Raw genomic sequence first — 15,022 nt, forward strand, 5'->3', positions numbered from 1 at the left:
CTACATGAGTGTGTTTCTCACGGTCAGTCCTGGTCATTCAGCTGGACGTAATGAAATCTTTCACCCTCTGATCGACACACTGAACACGCCTGATGTCTGGATATGAGGGGAACGAATCTCATCTGTGATCAGAAACATCTCTCATCACGGACTTCATCTGCAGACTCTCTGTGTTCATCTGAATGTTCACAGACAGGTACGTGCGAGGAGAATCATACTCATAATTTGTTTGTACTGTGTCTTTAAGACACGACCACTTGATTTGTGTGTTTATGGAAGCTTGTTAATTAGGCCATATTGTGCCTCTTCTCAAAGTCTTGATGTTGTTCAGGCTCTAGAACAGGTTTTCCTGCTTGAATGTTGATTATTTTCCTCATATTCTCCATTGTTGCGGCTCCTCTCTTCCCAGTCTGTCAGTAACGCTCTGTTTACTTCCTGTCTCTATGAAGCCCCTCCTTCTGAAAAGCACACTGTGCTCTGATTGGTCGGCTGGAGCGGCGTGTTGTGATTGGTCGAGAGCTAAGTGCGTGAATTGTTCACAATAACATGCATTTAGAAATTTGTGAATTTTTATTTCATACCAACTTTAATGTGACATACTCTAGGCCCTGATCATTCATTCATTCATCTACTTTGATAGTTAAAGTCCCCCTGTGGTGAAAATCCAGCTTTTAATGTTGTTTATGTGTCTATGTGGTGTTTTTAATACGCTTTAAGACAAACCATGTGTAAATTCATAAGTCGACAGCATTGCTGAGTATTTCCTCCTTAAAACTGCAGTGAACCAAAGACAGTCTCAAACACACGCTTTGAAATCGCTGGTGTTTCTGACGTCACAAACTACCTTGTAACCAATCAGATCAACGTGTGATCGTCAACCAGTGGATCTCTGAGCTGAGTGAGTGAGTGGAGGCGGGGCTCATTTGCATATTCATAGAACCACGCATACTAAATGAGGCAAGGGTGTCGAGTTACATTCAAGATATTTTAAGACATGAAGATTTTTCAAGGAAAGAACGTTTAAATATGTAATTTTGGTGATAAAAAATGAGTTTTAAAGGGGACATATTATGAAAATCTGACTTTTCCCGTGTGTAAGTGCTATAATCAGGTCTCCGGTGCTTCTGCCAACCCAGAAAACATGGGAAATGAAACCCAGTAACTGTGTTCTGGTGAGCCTTTCTCTGCAAGCATGTTATAAAATAAGCCGATCACATTTCGCTCTCCTTCTGGAAAATGAAGAGGATCTTATTATAATATTACCGGCTCTTAAAGGGATAGTTCACTTTGAAATTAAATTTTGGTATGTTTTAGCTTACCTCAAGGGCATCCAAGATGTAGGTGTCTTTTTTTCCGCAGTAGTTTCAATTTTGATATTTTTAGGTCAAACCGTTCTTGTCTGTCAGTCATATAATGCAGGTCGATGGTCACTGTCTCAAAGAGCATGCACAGAGTCCAAATTAAAACAATTCCCCATCGTCCAAATGAAACAATTCCCCATCGTAAGTACACATTGATGGCCCAAGACACGAAACGAGCGGTTTGTGTGAGAAAACGAACAGTATTTATATCATTTTTACCTCTTGAACACAGCTGCGTCCAAATGATCTGAGAGCGCGGGCGGGTATAGATATATACACTAGATGTCGCATTGGCTACGGTTTCTCGATGTTCTGTGGTTGAGCACAGACGAGCACTGAACACTATTGACCAGAACATGTCACCGCTGTCTTATAAACACCTCAGGAACTGTGGACACTTGTGGAGAAGTTAAACATGATGATGAGATGATCAATGTAACTCCACAACAACTACAGAAATGTCTCCACTAACATTCAGAAGCTCTTCCTGAGTCTCTCCGTAAGGCTGCACTCGCTACTGGTTATTCTGGGATTCTGGATGAGTGAGATTGGCCTGTTTTGTTATTGATGGAGTTTCTGAAGCTTGTGTAAAGGCTCCGCCCTCTTCTGAACGGAGGCGGAGCTAAAGCTCATTTGCTTTTAAAGAGTCACACACAAAAACAGCGCGTTTTTGCTCACACCCGTAAAGGCAAGGCAAGGCAAGGCAAGGCAAGGCAAGGCAAGGCAAGGCAAGGCAAGGCAAGGCAAGGCAAGGCAAGGCAAGGCAAGGCAAGGCAAGGCAAGGCAAGGCAAGGCAAGGAAGCTGAAATTCCACAGACACATTCTGGGGACACCAGAGATTTATATGTGAAAAGGGGCATAATATGTCACCTTTGAGGAATAAAATGATTGACTACAGGGGAACTTCAAAACTAACTAGATGAACTAGGGATATAGCAGGGTTTGTAATCAGAAATAGAAAGCAGTCTGAGGTTCAGTGAGGGTGTGTCTTCAGCTCTGCTGGCTAGTGTTCTCTGAAAGCAGAAGTGGCTCCATGTGCAGAGGAACAATCATGCACTAAAGCGTCAGGAAGTGTGTGTGTGTGTGTGTGTGTTGTGAGAGCCATCAAGACGAGCACGGGAAATGATGTGACCTCTATAAATCATTAGCTCAGGCCTGATGTGTGTCCTCACCGGTCAAAGTCTCTGCATCTGTGCAGCTTCGACTGGCTGGACGTGTATAAGAGTATATGAGGAGATCTGAGGTTGATCTGACTGATGAGATCATGGAGAGCCCGAAGCAGATGATCCTCAGGGTCTCTCAGGAGCTGAGCTGTAGACCCACCTCACGCCGGCTGGCAGAACACCTGGACCGGCTCGACCCGCTCCGACACCTGAGACACGAGTTCCTCATGCCCAGAACATCAGACCTGCCCAACGGTGAGTCAGACACTTCACAGATCACACTTCTGATGGGTTTATGAGCGGTCACATGAGATATGACGCGCAGATTATATCGTCATGAGGGAGTATTACCTCAGATTCGTGTGTGAATCCCCTTGAATACAAACAAATTAAGTTTGCTGTACTGTAGAAAGATTGTTCACAACACTACTTGGTCAATAACCTTTTTGAATTTGCTAAATACTTCATTCATGAATGCAGATTTTTGAAAACCCCTCCATCCTTTCCTTATTTTACTAATGAACTCAAGCTTTTGCTACTTCTCTTTGTACCCTTTCAAATGAGAAAGCTCCTACAGCAGTTTCTTCAAGAGCTATGTGCCCTACAGCTCCTGGATACCCCTTGCAATAACACACTTTGCTAAAAATGTTGTTCTTTCAATAATTTAAATATTATTATAATTTTTTATTAAATTTTTTTTTTCTCTTCCTTGCCTTCACGGTATATTTTGATTTGAGACTTCATTGCTGTTACTTATTGTAATTTTAGCTACTACGTCTGCCTTTTAAGAATTGTAAACTGTTAATATTGTTTGTACAATGCCTATTTTTTATGTAAATTTGTCTATTTCTCCAAAAAAAAAAAACTTTTTATAAACTTTTTTAAAGTTTAACTTTAAACTTTAAAGTTTAACTTTTTTTTTAAAGTATTTGCTCAGATTCATATACCATCTGATTTTCTCGTCTGTTTTCAGCCGATCTGTCACTTGTGGACGGTTCTGAGGATTGTGTTTATTTTGCTGGGAATTCACTTGGTCTACAGCCGAAAAACACCAAAAAATATATTGATGAGGAGCTGGAGAAATGGGCCAAAATGTGAGTCGCCTGTCCTGATTCATCAGCGGATAATAAAACACAGTGAAAATGTCTCAGGGTTTAGAATGCCATTTCGGTGACTATTTTTAAAGGCATAATTCCTATATTTATTGTCTTTTTATTCATTTTTACAATAAATAATATGGTAATTTCAACATTTAATATAATATTTAATTGAAATATTACAAATTATTATTTAGATATGTTTTATTATTTAAATATTGTTATTTATATTTTATTATTTATTATTTACTTATTTTATTTGTATTAATATAATTGAATTATTATTATTTTTATTTTATTTTTTTATTTACCAGAAAAGCATCCACTGTTTTATTAACCATTTCCAAAACAGGTTATAAGGTGATTTATTTTTCAAAAATAATATTTTTCACATACAGGTCATAGGTTAACAGGTTCTTAAAGAAGTTTTCTTTTTCCATTGATCTTTTTCCCACAGTAACAGATATCGATATAGAAAATTAATTAAAACAAATCACAGAAATGTTCTGAAATGTTCTTCCACGGTTTGAAGGAAACCCCATAAATCCTAAGCACATGTTGTTTCCAGAGGCGTCCATGGCCACACGCAGGGGTCGCGACCTTGGGCCTGGGCCGAAGACACCCTTGAGGGTTCGATGGCCAAGATTGTGGGTAATTTAAGAGTTTCTCAGTTACTACAGTTTGATGTTTTTGCTTTTCATATCTGGGTTTCTGATTCAAATCTCCAGATATAATGTGGGAAGTTCTGTCAAGGTAAACAGGGTAAAAAGTGCACTTTACCACCTCATTTAATCACTGGAGCTTCTGATTTAGTGAAACTATCTTTAAACAGGAGCTAAACCTGAGGAAGTGGCTCTGATGAACGGACTGACAGTCAATCTGCATCTTCTCATGGTAGAAAAACAAGAACATTTGCAAATATTTTTGTCTCTGTGTTGATTTTTTTAACAGTATTCTCCTCTTTTTATGATTCTCTCAGCTTTCCTTCTACAAACCGACACCAAAACGCCATAAAATTCTTCTGGAGGACAAGGCCTTTCCGTCAGATCATGTATGTTAGCCTACACTGCGTTTCTTTAACCTCAGAAACGACAAACTCACGTTCAGATCCAGAGTTCGAAGCATCAAGTGTGAAAAAGCATCAATAACTTTATAAAAGCACTGTGTGTGTGTGTGTGTGTGTGTGTGTGTGTGTGTGTGTGTGTGTGTGTGTGTGTGTGTGTGTGTGTGTGTGCATCTTGCAGTACGCCATCGAGTCGCAGATCCAGCTGAGAGGAATGAATGTGGCGGACAGCATGCTGATCATCAAACCCAGACAGGTTTGTTTTTTTCTTTTTCTCCATTTAAATTTTGTTTTGTTTTTTTGCATAACAGAACATTAACAACATACACTTACAGAGGATAGCAATGTATTCAACTATTATCTATTACACTCATAATAGCATATTAGGAAACAGATAAAAGAATAAAATAGAAATAAAAAAAATGATACAGGGGATAACTTACAAAAAATTCCAAAAAGAAAAGGATGAAAAAATTCTATACATCCGTTTTGCTTTTTTATTTCTTGCATGTTTTAAGGCCTGGATATAGTGACCTCACTGAGATCTGTGACATGTTGATTGGCTGTGATTGGCTGTGACTGCTATGATTGGCTGTGACGGGCTAGGATGGGCTGTGATTGGCTGTTTCAGGGTGAGGACACCATCAGGACGGAGGACATCGTGTCACTCATCGAGTCGGAGGGCGAGTCCATCGCTCTGGTGATGCTCAGTGGAGTCCAGTATTACACCGGTCAGCTGTTCCAGATCGAGACCATCACCAGCGCTGGACACGCACAGGTCAAGCTCACACTCTGTGTTACACTGAAACCACACATTCACTCTCTTTACTGTAAGTGTTACACTGAACAACATATTCACTCTCTTTACTGTACGTGTTACACTGAACGACATATTCACACTGTTTACTGTACGTGTTACACCGAACGATATATTCACTGTCTTTACTGTAAGTGTTACACTGAATGACACATTCACTCTCTTTCACTCCCTTTACTGTAAGTGTTACACTGAATGACATATTCACTCTCTTTCACTCCCTTTACTGTAAGTGTTACACTGAATGACATATTCACTCTCTTTACTGTACGTGTTACACTGAACAACACATTCACTCTCTTTCACTCCCTTTACTGTAAGTGTTACACTGAATGACACATTTACTCTCTTTCACTCCCTTTACTGTAAGTGTTACACTGAATGACATATTCACTCTCTTTACTGTACGTGTTACACTGAACAACACATTCACTCTCTTTACTGTAAGTGTTACACTGAACAACATATTCACTCTCTTTACTGTACGTGTTACACTGAACGACATATTCACACTGTTTACTGTACGTGTTACACCGAACGATATATTCACTGTCTTTACTGTAAGTGTTACACTGAATGACACATTCACTCTCTTTCACTCCCTTTACTGTAAGTGTTACACTGAATGACATATTCACTCTCTTTACTGTACGTGTTACACTGAACGACATATTCACTCTCTTTACTGTAAGTGTTACACTGAACGACATATTCACTCTGTTTGCTGTACGTGTTACACTGATCGACATATTCACTCTCTTTCACTCCCTTTACTGTAAGTGTTACACTGAATGACATATTCACTCTCTTTACTGTACGTGTTACACTGAATGACATATTCACTCTCTTTCACTCCCTTTACTGTAAGTGTTACACTGAAACCACACATTCACTCTCTTTCACTCCCTTTACTGTAAGTGTTACACTGAACGACATATTCACTCTCTTTACTGTAAGTGTTACACTGAACGACATATTCACTCTCTTTACTGTAAGTGTTACACTGAACGACATATTCACTCTCTTTACTGTTAGTGTTACACTGAAACCACACATTCACTCTCTTTCACTCCCTTTACTGTAAGTGTTACACTGAACGACATATTCACTCCCTTTACTGTAAGTGTTACACTGAATGACATATTCACTCTCTTTACTGTACGTGTTACACTGAATGACATATTCACTCTCTTTCACTCCCTTTACTGTAAGTGTTACACTGAAACCACACATTCACTCTCTTTCACTCCCTTTACTGTAAGTGTTACACTGAACGACATATTCACTCTCTTTACTGTAAGTGTTACACTGACCGACCTATTCATTCTCTTTACGGTAAGTGTTACACTGAATGACATATTCACTCTCTTTACTGTAAGTGTTACACTGAACGACATATTCACTCTCTTTACGGTAAGTGTTACACTGAACGACATATTCACTCTCTTTACGGTAAGTGTTATACTGAACGACATATTCATTCTCTTTACTGTAAGTGTTACACTGAACGACATATTCATTCTCTTTACTGTAAGTGTTACACTGAACGACATATTCATTCTCTTTACTGTAAGTGTTACACTGAACGACATATTCATTCTCTTTACTGTAAGTGTTACACTGAACGACATATTCATTCTCTTTACTGTAAGTGTTACACTGAACGACATATTCACTCTCTTTACTGTTAGTGTTACACTGAACGACATATTCACTCTCTTTACTGTAAGTGTAACACTGAACGACATATTCACTCTCTTTACTGTTTCTCTTTACGGTAAGTGTTACACTGAACGACATATTCATTCTCTTTACTGTTAGTGTTACACTGAACGACATATTCACTCTCTTTACTGTAAGTGTAACACTGAACGACATATTCACTCTCTTTACTGTTTCTCTTTACGGTAAGTGTTACACTGAACGACATATTCACTCTCTTTACGGTAAGTGTTACACTGAACGACATATTCATTCTCTTTACTGTAAGTGTAACACTGAACGACATATTCATTCTCTTTACTGTTAGTGTTACACTGAACGACATATTCACTCTCTTTACTGTAAGTGTAACACTGAACGACATATTCACTCTCTTTACTGTTTCTCTTTACGGTAAGTGTTACACTGAACGACATATTCACTCTCTTTACAGTAAGTGTTACACTGAACGACATATTCATTCTCTTTACTGTAAGTGTAACACTGAACGACATATTCACTCTCTTTACTGTTTCTCTTTACGGTAAGTGTTACACTGAACGACATATTCACTCTCTTTACTGTTAGTGTTACACTGAACGACATATTCACTCTCTTTACTGTAAGTGTAACACTGAACGACATATTCACTCTCTTTACTGTTTCTCTTTACGGTAAGTGTTACACTGAACGACATATTCACTCTCTTTACGGTAAGTGTTACACTGAACGACATATTCATTCTCTTTACGGTAAGTGTTTCACTGAACGACATATTCATTCTCTTTACTGTAAGTGTTACACTGAACGACATATTCACTCTCTTTATGGTAAGTGTTACACTGAACGACATATTCATTCTCTTTACTGTAAGTGTTACACTGAACGACATATTCACTCTCTTTACGGTAAGTGTTACACTGAACGACATATTCATTCTCTTTACTGTAAGTGTTACACTGAATGACATATTCACTCTCTTTACTGTTAGTGTTACACTGAACGACATATTCACTCTCTTTACTGTTAGTGTTACACTGAACGACATATTCACTCTCTTTACGGTAAGTGTTATACTGAACGACATATTCATTCTCTTTACTGTAAGTGTTACACTGAACGACATATTCACTCTCTTTACTGTTAGTGTTACACTGAACGACATATTCACTCTCTTTACGGTAAGTGTTATACTGAACGACATATTCATTCTCTTTACTGTAAGTGTAACACTGAACGACATATTCACTCTCTTTACGGTAAGTGTTACACTGAACGACATATTCATTCTCTTTACGGTAAGTGTTACACTGAACGACATATTCACTCTCTTTACTGTAAGTGTTACACTGAACGACATATTCACTCTCTTTATGGTAAGTGTTACACTGAACGACATATTCACTCTCTTTACTGTAAGTGTTATACTGAACGACATATTCATTCTCTTTACTGTAAGTGTTACACTGAACGACATATTCATTCTCTTTACTGTAAGTGTTACACTGAACGACATATTCATTCTCTTTACTGTAAGTGTTACACTGAACGACATATTCACTCTCTTTACTGTTAGTGTTACACTGAACGACATATTCACTCTCTTTACTGTAAGTGTAACACTGAACGACATATTCACTCTCTTTACTGTTTCTCTTTACGGTAAGTGTTACACTGAACGACATATTCATTCTCTTTACTGTAAGTGTTACACTGAACGACATATTCACTCTCTTTACGGTAAGTGTTACACTGAACGACATATTCATTCTCTTTACGGTAAGTGTTTCACTGAACGACATATTCATTCTCTTTACTGTAAGTGTTACACTGAACGACATATTCACTCTCTTTATGGTAAGTGTTACACTGAACGACATATTCATTCTCTTTACTGTAAGTGTTACACTGAACGACATATTCACTCTCTTTACGGTAAGTGTTACACTGAACGACATATTCATTCTCTTTACTGTAAGTGTTACACTGAATGACATATTCACTCTCTTTACTGTTAGTGTTACACTGAACGACATATTCACTCTCTTTACTGTTAGTGTTACACTGAACGACATATTCACTCTCTTTACGGTAAGTGTTATACTGAACGACATATTCATTCTCTTTACTGTAAGTGTTACACTGAACGACATATTCACTCTCTTTACTGTTAGTGTTACACTGAACGACATATTCACTCTCTTTACGGTAAGTGTTATACTGAACGACATATTCATTCTCTTTACTGTAAGTGTAACACTGAACGACATATTCACTCTCTTTACGGTAAGTGTTACACTGAACGACATATTCATTCTCTTTACGGTAAGTGTTACACTGAACGACATATTCACTCTCTTTACTATAAGTGTTACACTGAACGACATATTCACTCTCTTTATGGTAAGTGTTACACTGAACGACATATTCACTCTCTTTACTGTAAGTGTTACACTGAATGACATATTCACTCTCTTTCACTCTCTTTACTGTAAGTGTTACACTGACCAACATATTCATTGTCTTTACTGTACGTGTTACACTGACCGACATATTCATTCTCTTTACTGTAAGTGTAACACTGAACGATATATTCACTCTCTTTACTGTAAGTGTTACACTGAACGACATGTTCACTCTCTTTGAGGTAAGTGTTACACTGAACGACTTATTCACTCTCTTTCACTCTCTTTACTGTAAGTGTTACACTGAACGACATATTCACTCTCTTTACGGTAAGTGTTACACTGAACGACATGTTCACTCTCTTTACTGTAAGTGTTACACTGAACGACATATTCACTCTCTTTACGGTAAGTGTTACACTGAACGACATATTCACTCTCTTTCACTCTCTTTACTGTAAGTGTTACACTGAACGACATATTCACTCTCTTTACGGTAAGTGTTACACTGAACGACATATTCTCTTTGAGGTAAGTGTTACACTGAACGACTTATTCACTCTCTTTCACTCTCTTTACTGTAAGTGTTACACTGAACGACATATTCACTCTCTTTACGGTAAGTGTTACACTGAATGACATATTCACTCTCTTTACTGTAAGTGTTACACTGAACGACATATTCACTCTCTTTACGGTAAGTGTTACACTGAACGACATATTCACTCTCTTTACTGTTAGTGTTACACTGAACGACATATTCACTCTCTTTACGGTAAGTGTTATACTGAACGACATATTCATTCTCTTTACTGTAAGTGTTACACTGAACGACATATTCATTCTCTTTACTGTAAGTGTAACACTGAACGACATATTCACTCTCTTTACTGTAAGTGTTACACTGAACGACATATTCACTCTCTTTACTGTACGTGTTACACTGAAACCACACATTCACTCTCTTTACTGTAAGTGTTACACTGAACGACATATTACATTAAATTATTATACACTAAATTAACAACTTCTTAAAATAAAAATGATCCATCACTGAACTTACTTAAGCTGGACTGTGACGCTATTTTCTTCTAGAAAAAACTTTGTTGCATTATTTTCCTGTTATCTCTGTAAAGCTGCTTTGAAACTATCTGTGTTGTAAAAAGTGCTATACTTGACTGTGTGTGTGTGTGTGTTCAGGGGTGTTTGGTAGGGTTTGATTGTGCACACGCTGTAGGAAACGTAGAACTGCGACTTCACGACTGGAATGTGGATTTTGCCTGTTGGTGCTCCTATAAGGTCAGTGTTGTTTTGTGTGAAATATCAATGCTTTTGTGGATTGATTGTATTTGTGTTGAATGTTTGAAGCATCCCATGATGCATCAGAGTCAGTGGTGTGTGTGTGTGTGTGTGTGTGTTATTCAGTATGTGAACTCAGGGGCCGGTGGTCTGGCAGGAGCATTTATACATGAGAAACACGCTCACAGCATCAGACCCACGTGAGTATTACACAGCGGCTCTATAACACACACTTACAGATAACATAAAGAGCATGAGACGCTAACAGTGTGTGTGTGTGTGTGTGTGTCTCAGACTGACGGGCTGGTGGGGACACGACCTGAAGACCAGATTCCTCATGAACAACGGTATGAGAATCACTTCTGAATCACAAAGATGATCATGTTAATTGTAAGTTTTGAGGGATTGTGGGAAATCAAGCCTGCTCTCTGCTGACACCCTGTGGACACACACACTGTTACACACTCTTACACACTGTTACTGTAGAGTAGCTGTACAGTAGGTGTTGATACATTTATACACTATATAATTTTTTTTTTTTGTTGACAAAAGTCCGTCTCATCCTACCTGAAGTGTGAATATTTTTATTTTTATATATACAGTCAAACCAAAATTTATTCTGACACCTCCAACATTTCTCACATCATCACAGTTTATTCGCTATAGTTTAGAAAATGGTAATAAAATATGAGCAGAACTCAGAGTTATGAACTCAGTTGATATTTGACTGGTTTTGTCCATCCTTCTGTTAGACTGTCTCACACATGAATTATGTTTAATATCTGTCAGCTGTTAAATTTAACTACACAATTAGATAATACCAGTTTAGCTCAACCAATCACCAAGCAATGCTTCATTTTGTTCAGTCTGTGTGTAAAAAGAGCATTAGCAATTAAAGACAACACACTTCAGCAAAACATGATCAGCTCAAAGTGTCCCAATCATTATTGCTCCCAAAGTTTTACTGGTAGTCACTGAATGTAGAATATTTGGGTTTAATATGTCACAGTTTACTTTATTTTGCTCTCCTCACTGATAAATGAACTATAGTGTCCTGCACACACTAGTGAAAAAAAAAATCATAAATTATATCTAGTGTCTGAATAATGTTTGGTTTGACTGTATATTTCTGAAGAGTGTGGATGAATGTTCCCTCAGAAATGGAGCTTCAGCCTGGAGTTAATGGGTTTCGTCTCTCCAATCAGCCGATGTTACTGGTGTGTCCCTTACAGGCCAGTCTAGAGGTCAGACATCAACACACACTCACTGAAACAACACACACACTGAAACAACACACACACTGACAACAACCATCATGAAACATACAGACAACCAGGGTTTGAAATAAACACTCAAATGCGGGTAAGGATCGGCTGTGGCGAGTAACGCTGTCAAATCACGAGCCAGTTTGGCGAGTTACTTATTATATTTACTCACTTTGCTGGGGAAGTTCGTGTAAGACAAATATGCAGATTTAGCACAAATACTCGTGAGTCATCATGATATATTAAATATAGTGTATTGTGCAGAATCTGCTCATATCTGGCTTGAACACACATGTCACTGCACAACAAATAACGGCACGCTTGTTCATTTGCATTGAAGCAACAGTGAAGATTAAAAAGCATTTGATTTACAGAAAATACATTGTTATTTTCCAACATCCTTGAAGTTTTGATCTGTCCACCTAAAATACATTTAGTTTGAATAAGAAATGAATGTATGAAATCCAAACTTTATTTTATATATATATATATAGCTGTGACGTAGTTAATCTGGTTCATTTCTTCTTGTTTTGTCTAGTAGAAGTTCTGAATGGCCGGTAACTTAAAAATTGAATAGCCAAATTGTCGGGTGGTTAATTTCAAACCCTGCTGACAACAATCATTAAAAACACACTGACAGCCATCATGCAACGAGCTGGTTTTACTGATATTACTTTTTTGTGAACATTTCTGTATGTGTGTTTTGTGACAATTTATCAACAAAAAAGTATGAACTCACAATATCCCACTGAGATTAAGAGCTCTCACAGAAAACACACCATGCAATAAAACTATAAACTGAGTAATCTGAAGAATAGATCATGAAGCAGGACACACACATCCGTATAATCTTCCTTTCACTCCGGCTGAAAGTTCACGAAGAATTGCATTATAACACATATATTGCATCTCGTGCATCTATTACTTTTTGATATAATTTTTTATATCTCAGTGTCACGGGATCCTATTCAACAAATGGTCTTCCATGTTTTGCAACTTAGATTTGAAGATTTCTTTGTTCACCGATTCCCTAAATCTGATCATAACTCATGATGACGTATTTTGTATTCATTCTTTTGTAAATATGATGTCCAGATTTTTAATAAGACGACTATGAAGGATCTGAGGAGTAAGTCTGTGCTTCTGACGGGGTATCTGGAGTTTCTGATCACGCATTACTACACCAGAGACCAGTCTGACCCCGATGACATCATCACGACCTCTGACCCCGGTGAACCCTGCGTTGACATCATCACGCCCTCTGACCCCGAGCAGAGAGGCTGTCAGCTGTCACTGTCCTTCTCTCGACCAATCAGAGCCGTGTATGAAGAGCTGGAGAAACGAGGAGTCGCTGTACGTATCGCTTCATCACACACACACACACACACACACACGCACACGCGCACACGCACACACGCACACGCGCACACGCACACGCACACACGCACACGCGCACACGCGCACACGCGCACACGCGCACACGCACACGCACACGCACACACGCACACACGCACACGCACACGCACACGCGCACACGCGCACACGCGCACACGCACACACGCACACACGCACACACGCACACACGCACACGCGCACACGCACACACGCCCACACGCACACACACACACACTAAAATATTTTCTCAATAAAATACAATTATTAGCTTTTTCATATAAAATAATGGCATTTTTTAATCATTAAAAATAAACACATTTTTGAGTTGGACAACAAACACACAGCAGCATAGTTCAAAACATAATAATAATTAATAATTTCTCAACATTGACTCTCAGTCTTTATTCATCTTTTTCGCATGGTTTCTCAATAGAATTCATAGAATTATAGAATATAATAGTAAGTTCTAATAGGGGCTCATTGTAACGCAGTGTGACAACATGCCCCGCCTGCACAACTGGGGTTTAAACCCGGCTTAGTGTCTTCTACTGGTTAGCGAAGCATTAAAGAACTATATCAACTGTTAAATGACAGATATAAGATTAATATAATAACAGATTTGTCTCATTTTAAATAAATAAATAAAAAACAGAAAAAAAAAACACAAGTGAGAAATTTACTTTTGCTATGGTTAAATAAATGTTCAGTCATATCTTCCAAAGATTTCAGAATTTTGGCACAATTTATTCTCTATATAGTGTAGATATGGTAGTAAATACACTAAGATTCGCCATGCTGGCATGTGTAGAAGTATTTAAAACAGGTGTGTGACAACTAGCCCCGCGTTAGTGTGGGGGTGTGTTACACTCCTACAGACGGTGTATTCTGAGGGTGTAAGTGTGTGTTGTAAGTGTGTGTCTGCTGTTTTTCAGTGTGATATGCGAGAGCCTAACGTGCTGCGAGTGGCTCCGGTGCCGCTGTATAACTCCTTCACTGATGTTCATCGCTTCATCAGCGTTCTGGGATCAGTGCTGAGATCCAGCCGAGAATAACACTGGTGGACGAGTGCTTTTATTGGCTGCTGTCTGTGAAACATCACGAGAGAGAGTCCATTATGTGAATGTTTGCATGGCCAATAAACATTTTTTCTTCACGTCTGCCTCTGTTCTGATGGATTTCAAAGGATTTTGTGCTAAAATATCTCATGTAGAGTCCAGCTAACAGAGAACGTTCTGGCAAGGTTATGAACAAACGTTCGTCCAGTAATGCTAATAAAAGTTATCATGTCCTTTATCATGTTTAATAATGTCCTCAAAATGTTAGCTCAAAAACATTTATGCATCATCGTTCATGTAGTTGGATGTTCGTCTAACGTTTTTTTTTATGTTTCTACTTGTTTTAGAACGTTCAGAGGACATTCAAAAGTAACATTCAGAGAACATTCAAAAGTAACGTT

The 15,022-nt window shown here is 38.3% G+C and overlaps 1 protein-coding gene across 1 annotated transcript; it reads left to right on the plus strand.

Moving 5' to 3' along the window:
- The first annotated feature begins 2,437 nt into the window (after nucleotides 1–2,437).
- kynu (kynureninase) lies at nucleotides 2,438–14,719 on the plus strand. Its single transcript, XM_082137330.1, has 13 exons — nucleotides 2,438–2,779; nucleotides 3,498–3,618; nucleotides 4,190–4,272; nucleotides 4,454–4,515; nucleotides 4,601–4,672; nucleotides 4,866–4,940; nucleotides 5,316–5,462; nucleotides 10,808–10,906; nucleotides 11,033–11,106; nucleotides 11,201–11,253; nucleotides 12,065–12,150; nucleotides 13,267–13,524; nucleotides 14,499–14,719. The coding sequence occupies exons 1-13, from the start codon at nucleotides 2,590–2,592 to the stop codon at nucleotides 14,616–14,618; spliced, it is 1,440 nt and encodes a 479-aa protein (XP_081993456.1). The 5' UTR covers nucleotides 2,438–2,589; the 3' UTR covers nucleotides 14,619–14,719.
- Nucleotides 14,720–15,022: the final 303 nt, after the last annotated feature.

The sequence above is a fragment of the Leuciscus leuciscus genome, assembly GCF_965113295.1.
Source record: "Leuciscus leuciscus genome assembly, chromosome: 14".
NCBI classification, from domain to species: Eukaryota; Metazoa; Chordata; class Actinopteri; order Cypriniformes; family Leuciscidae; genus Leuciscus; species Leuciscus leuciscus.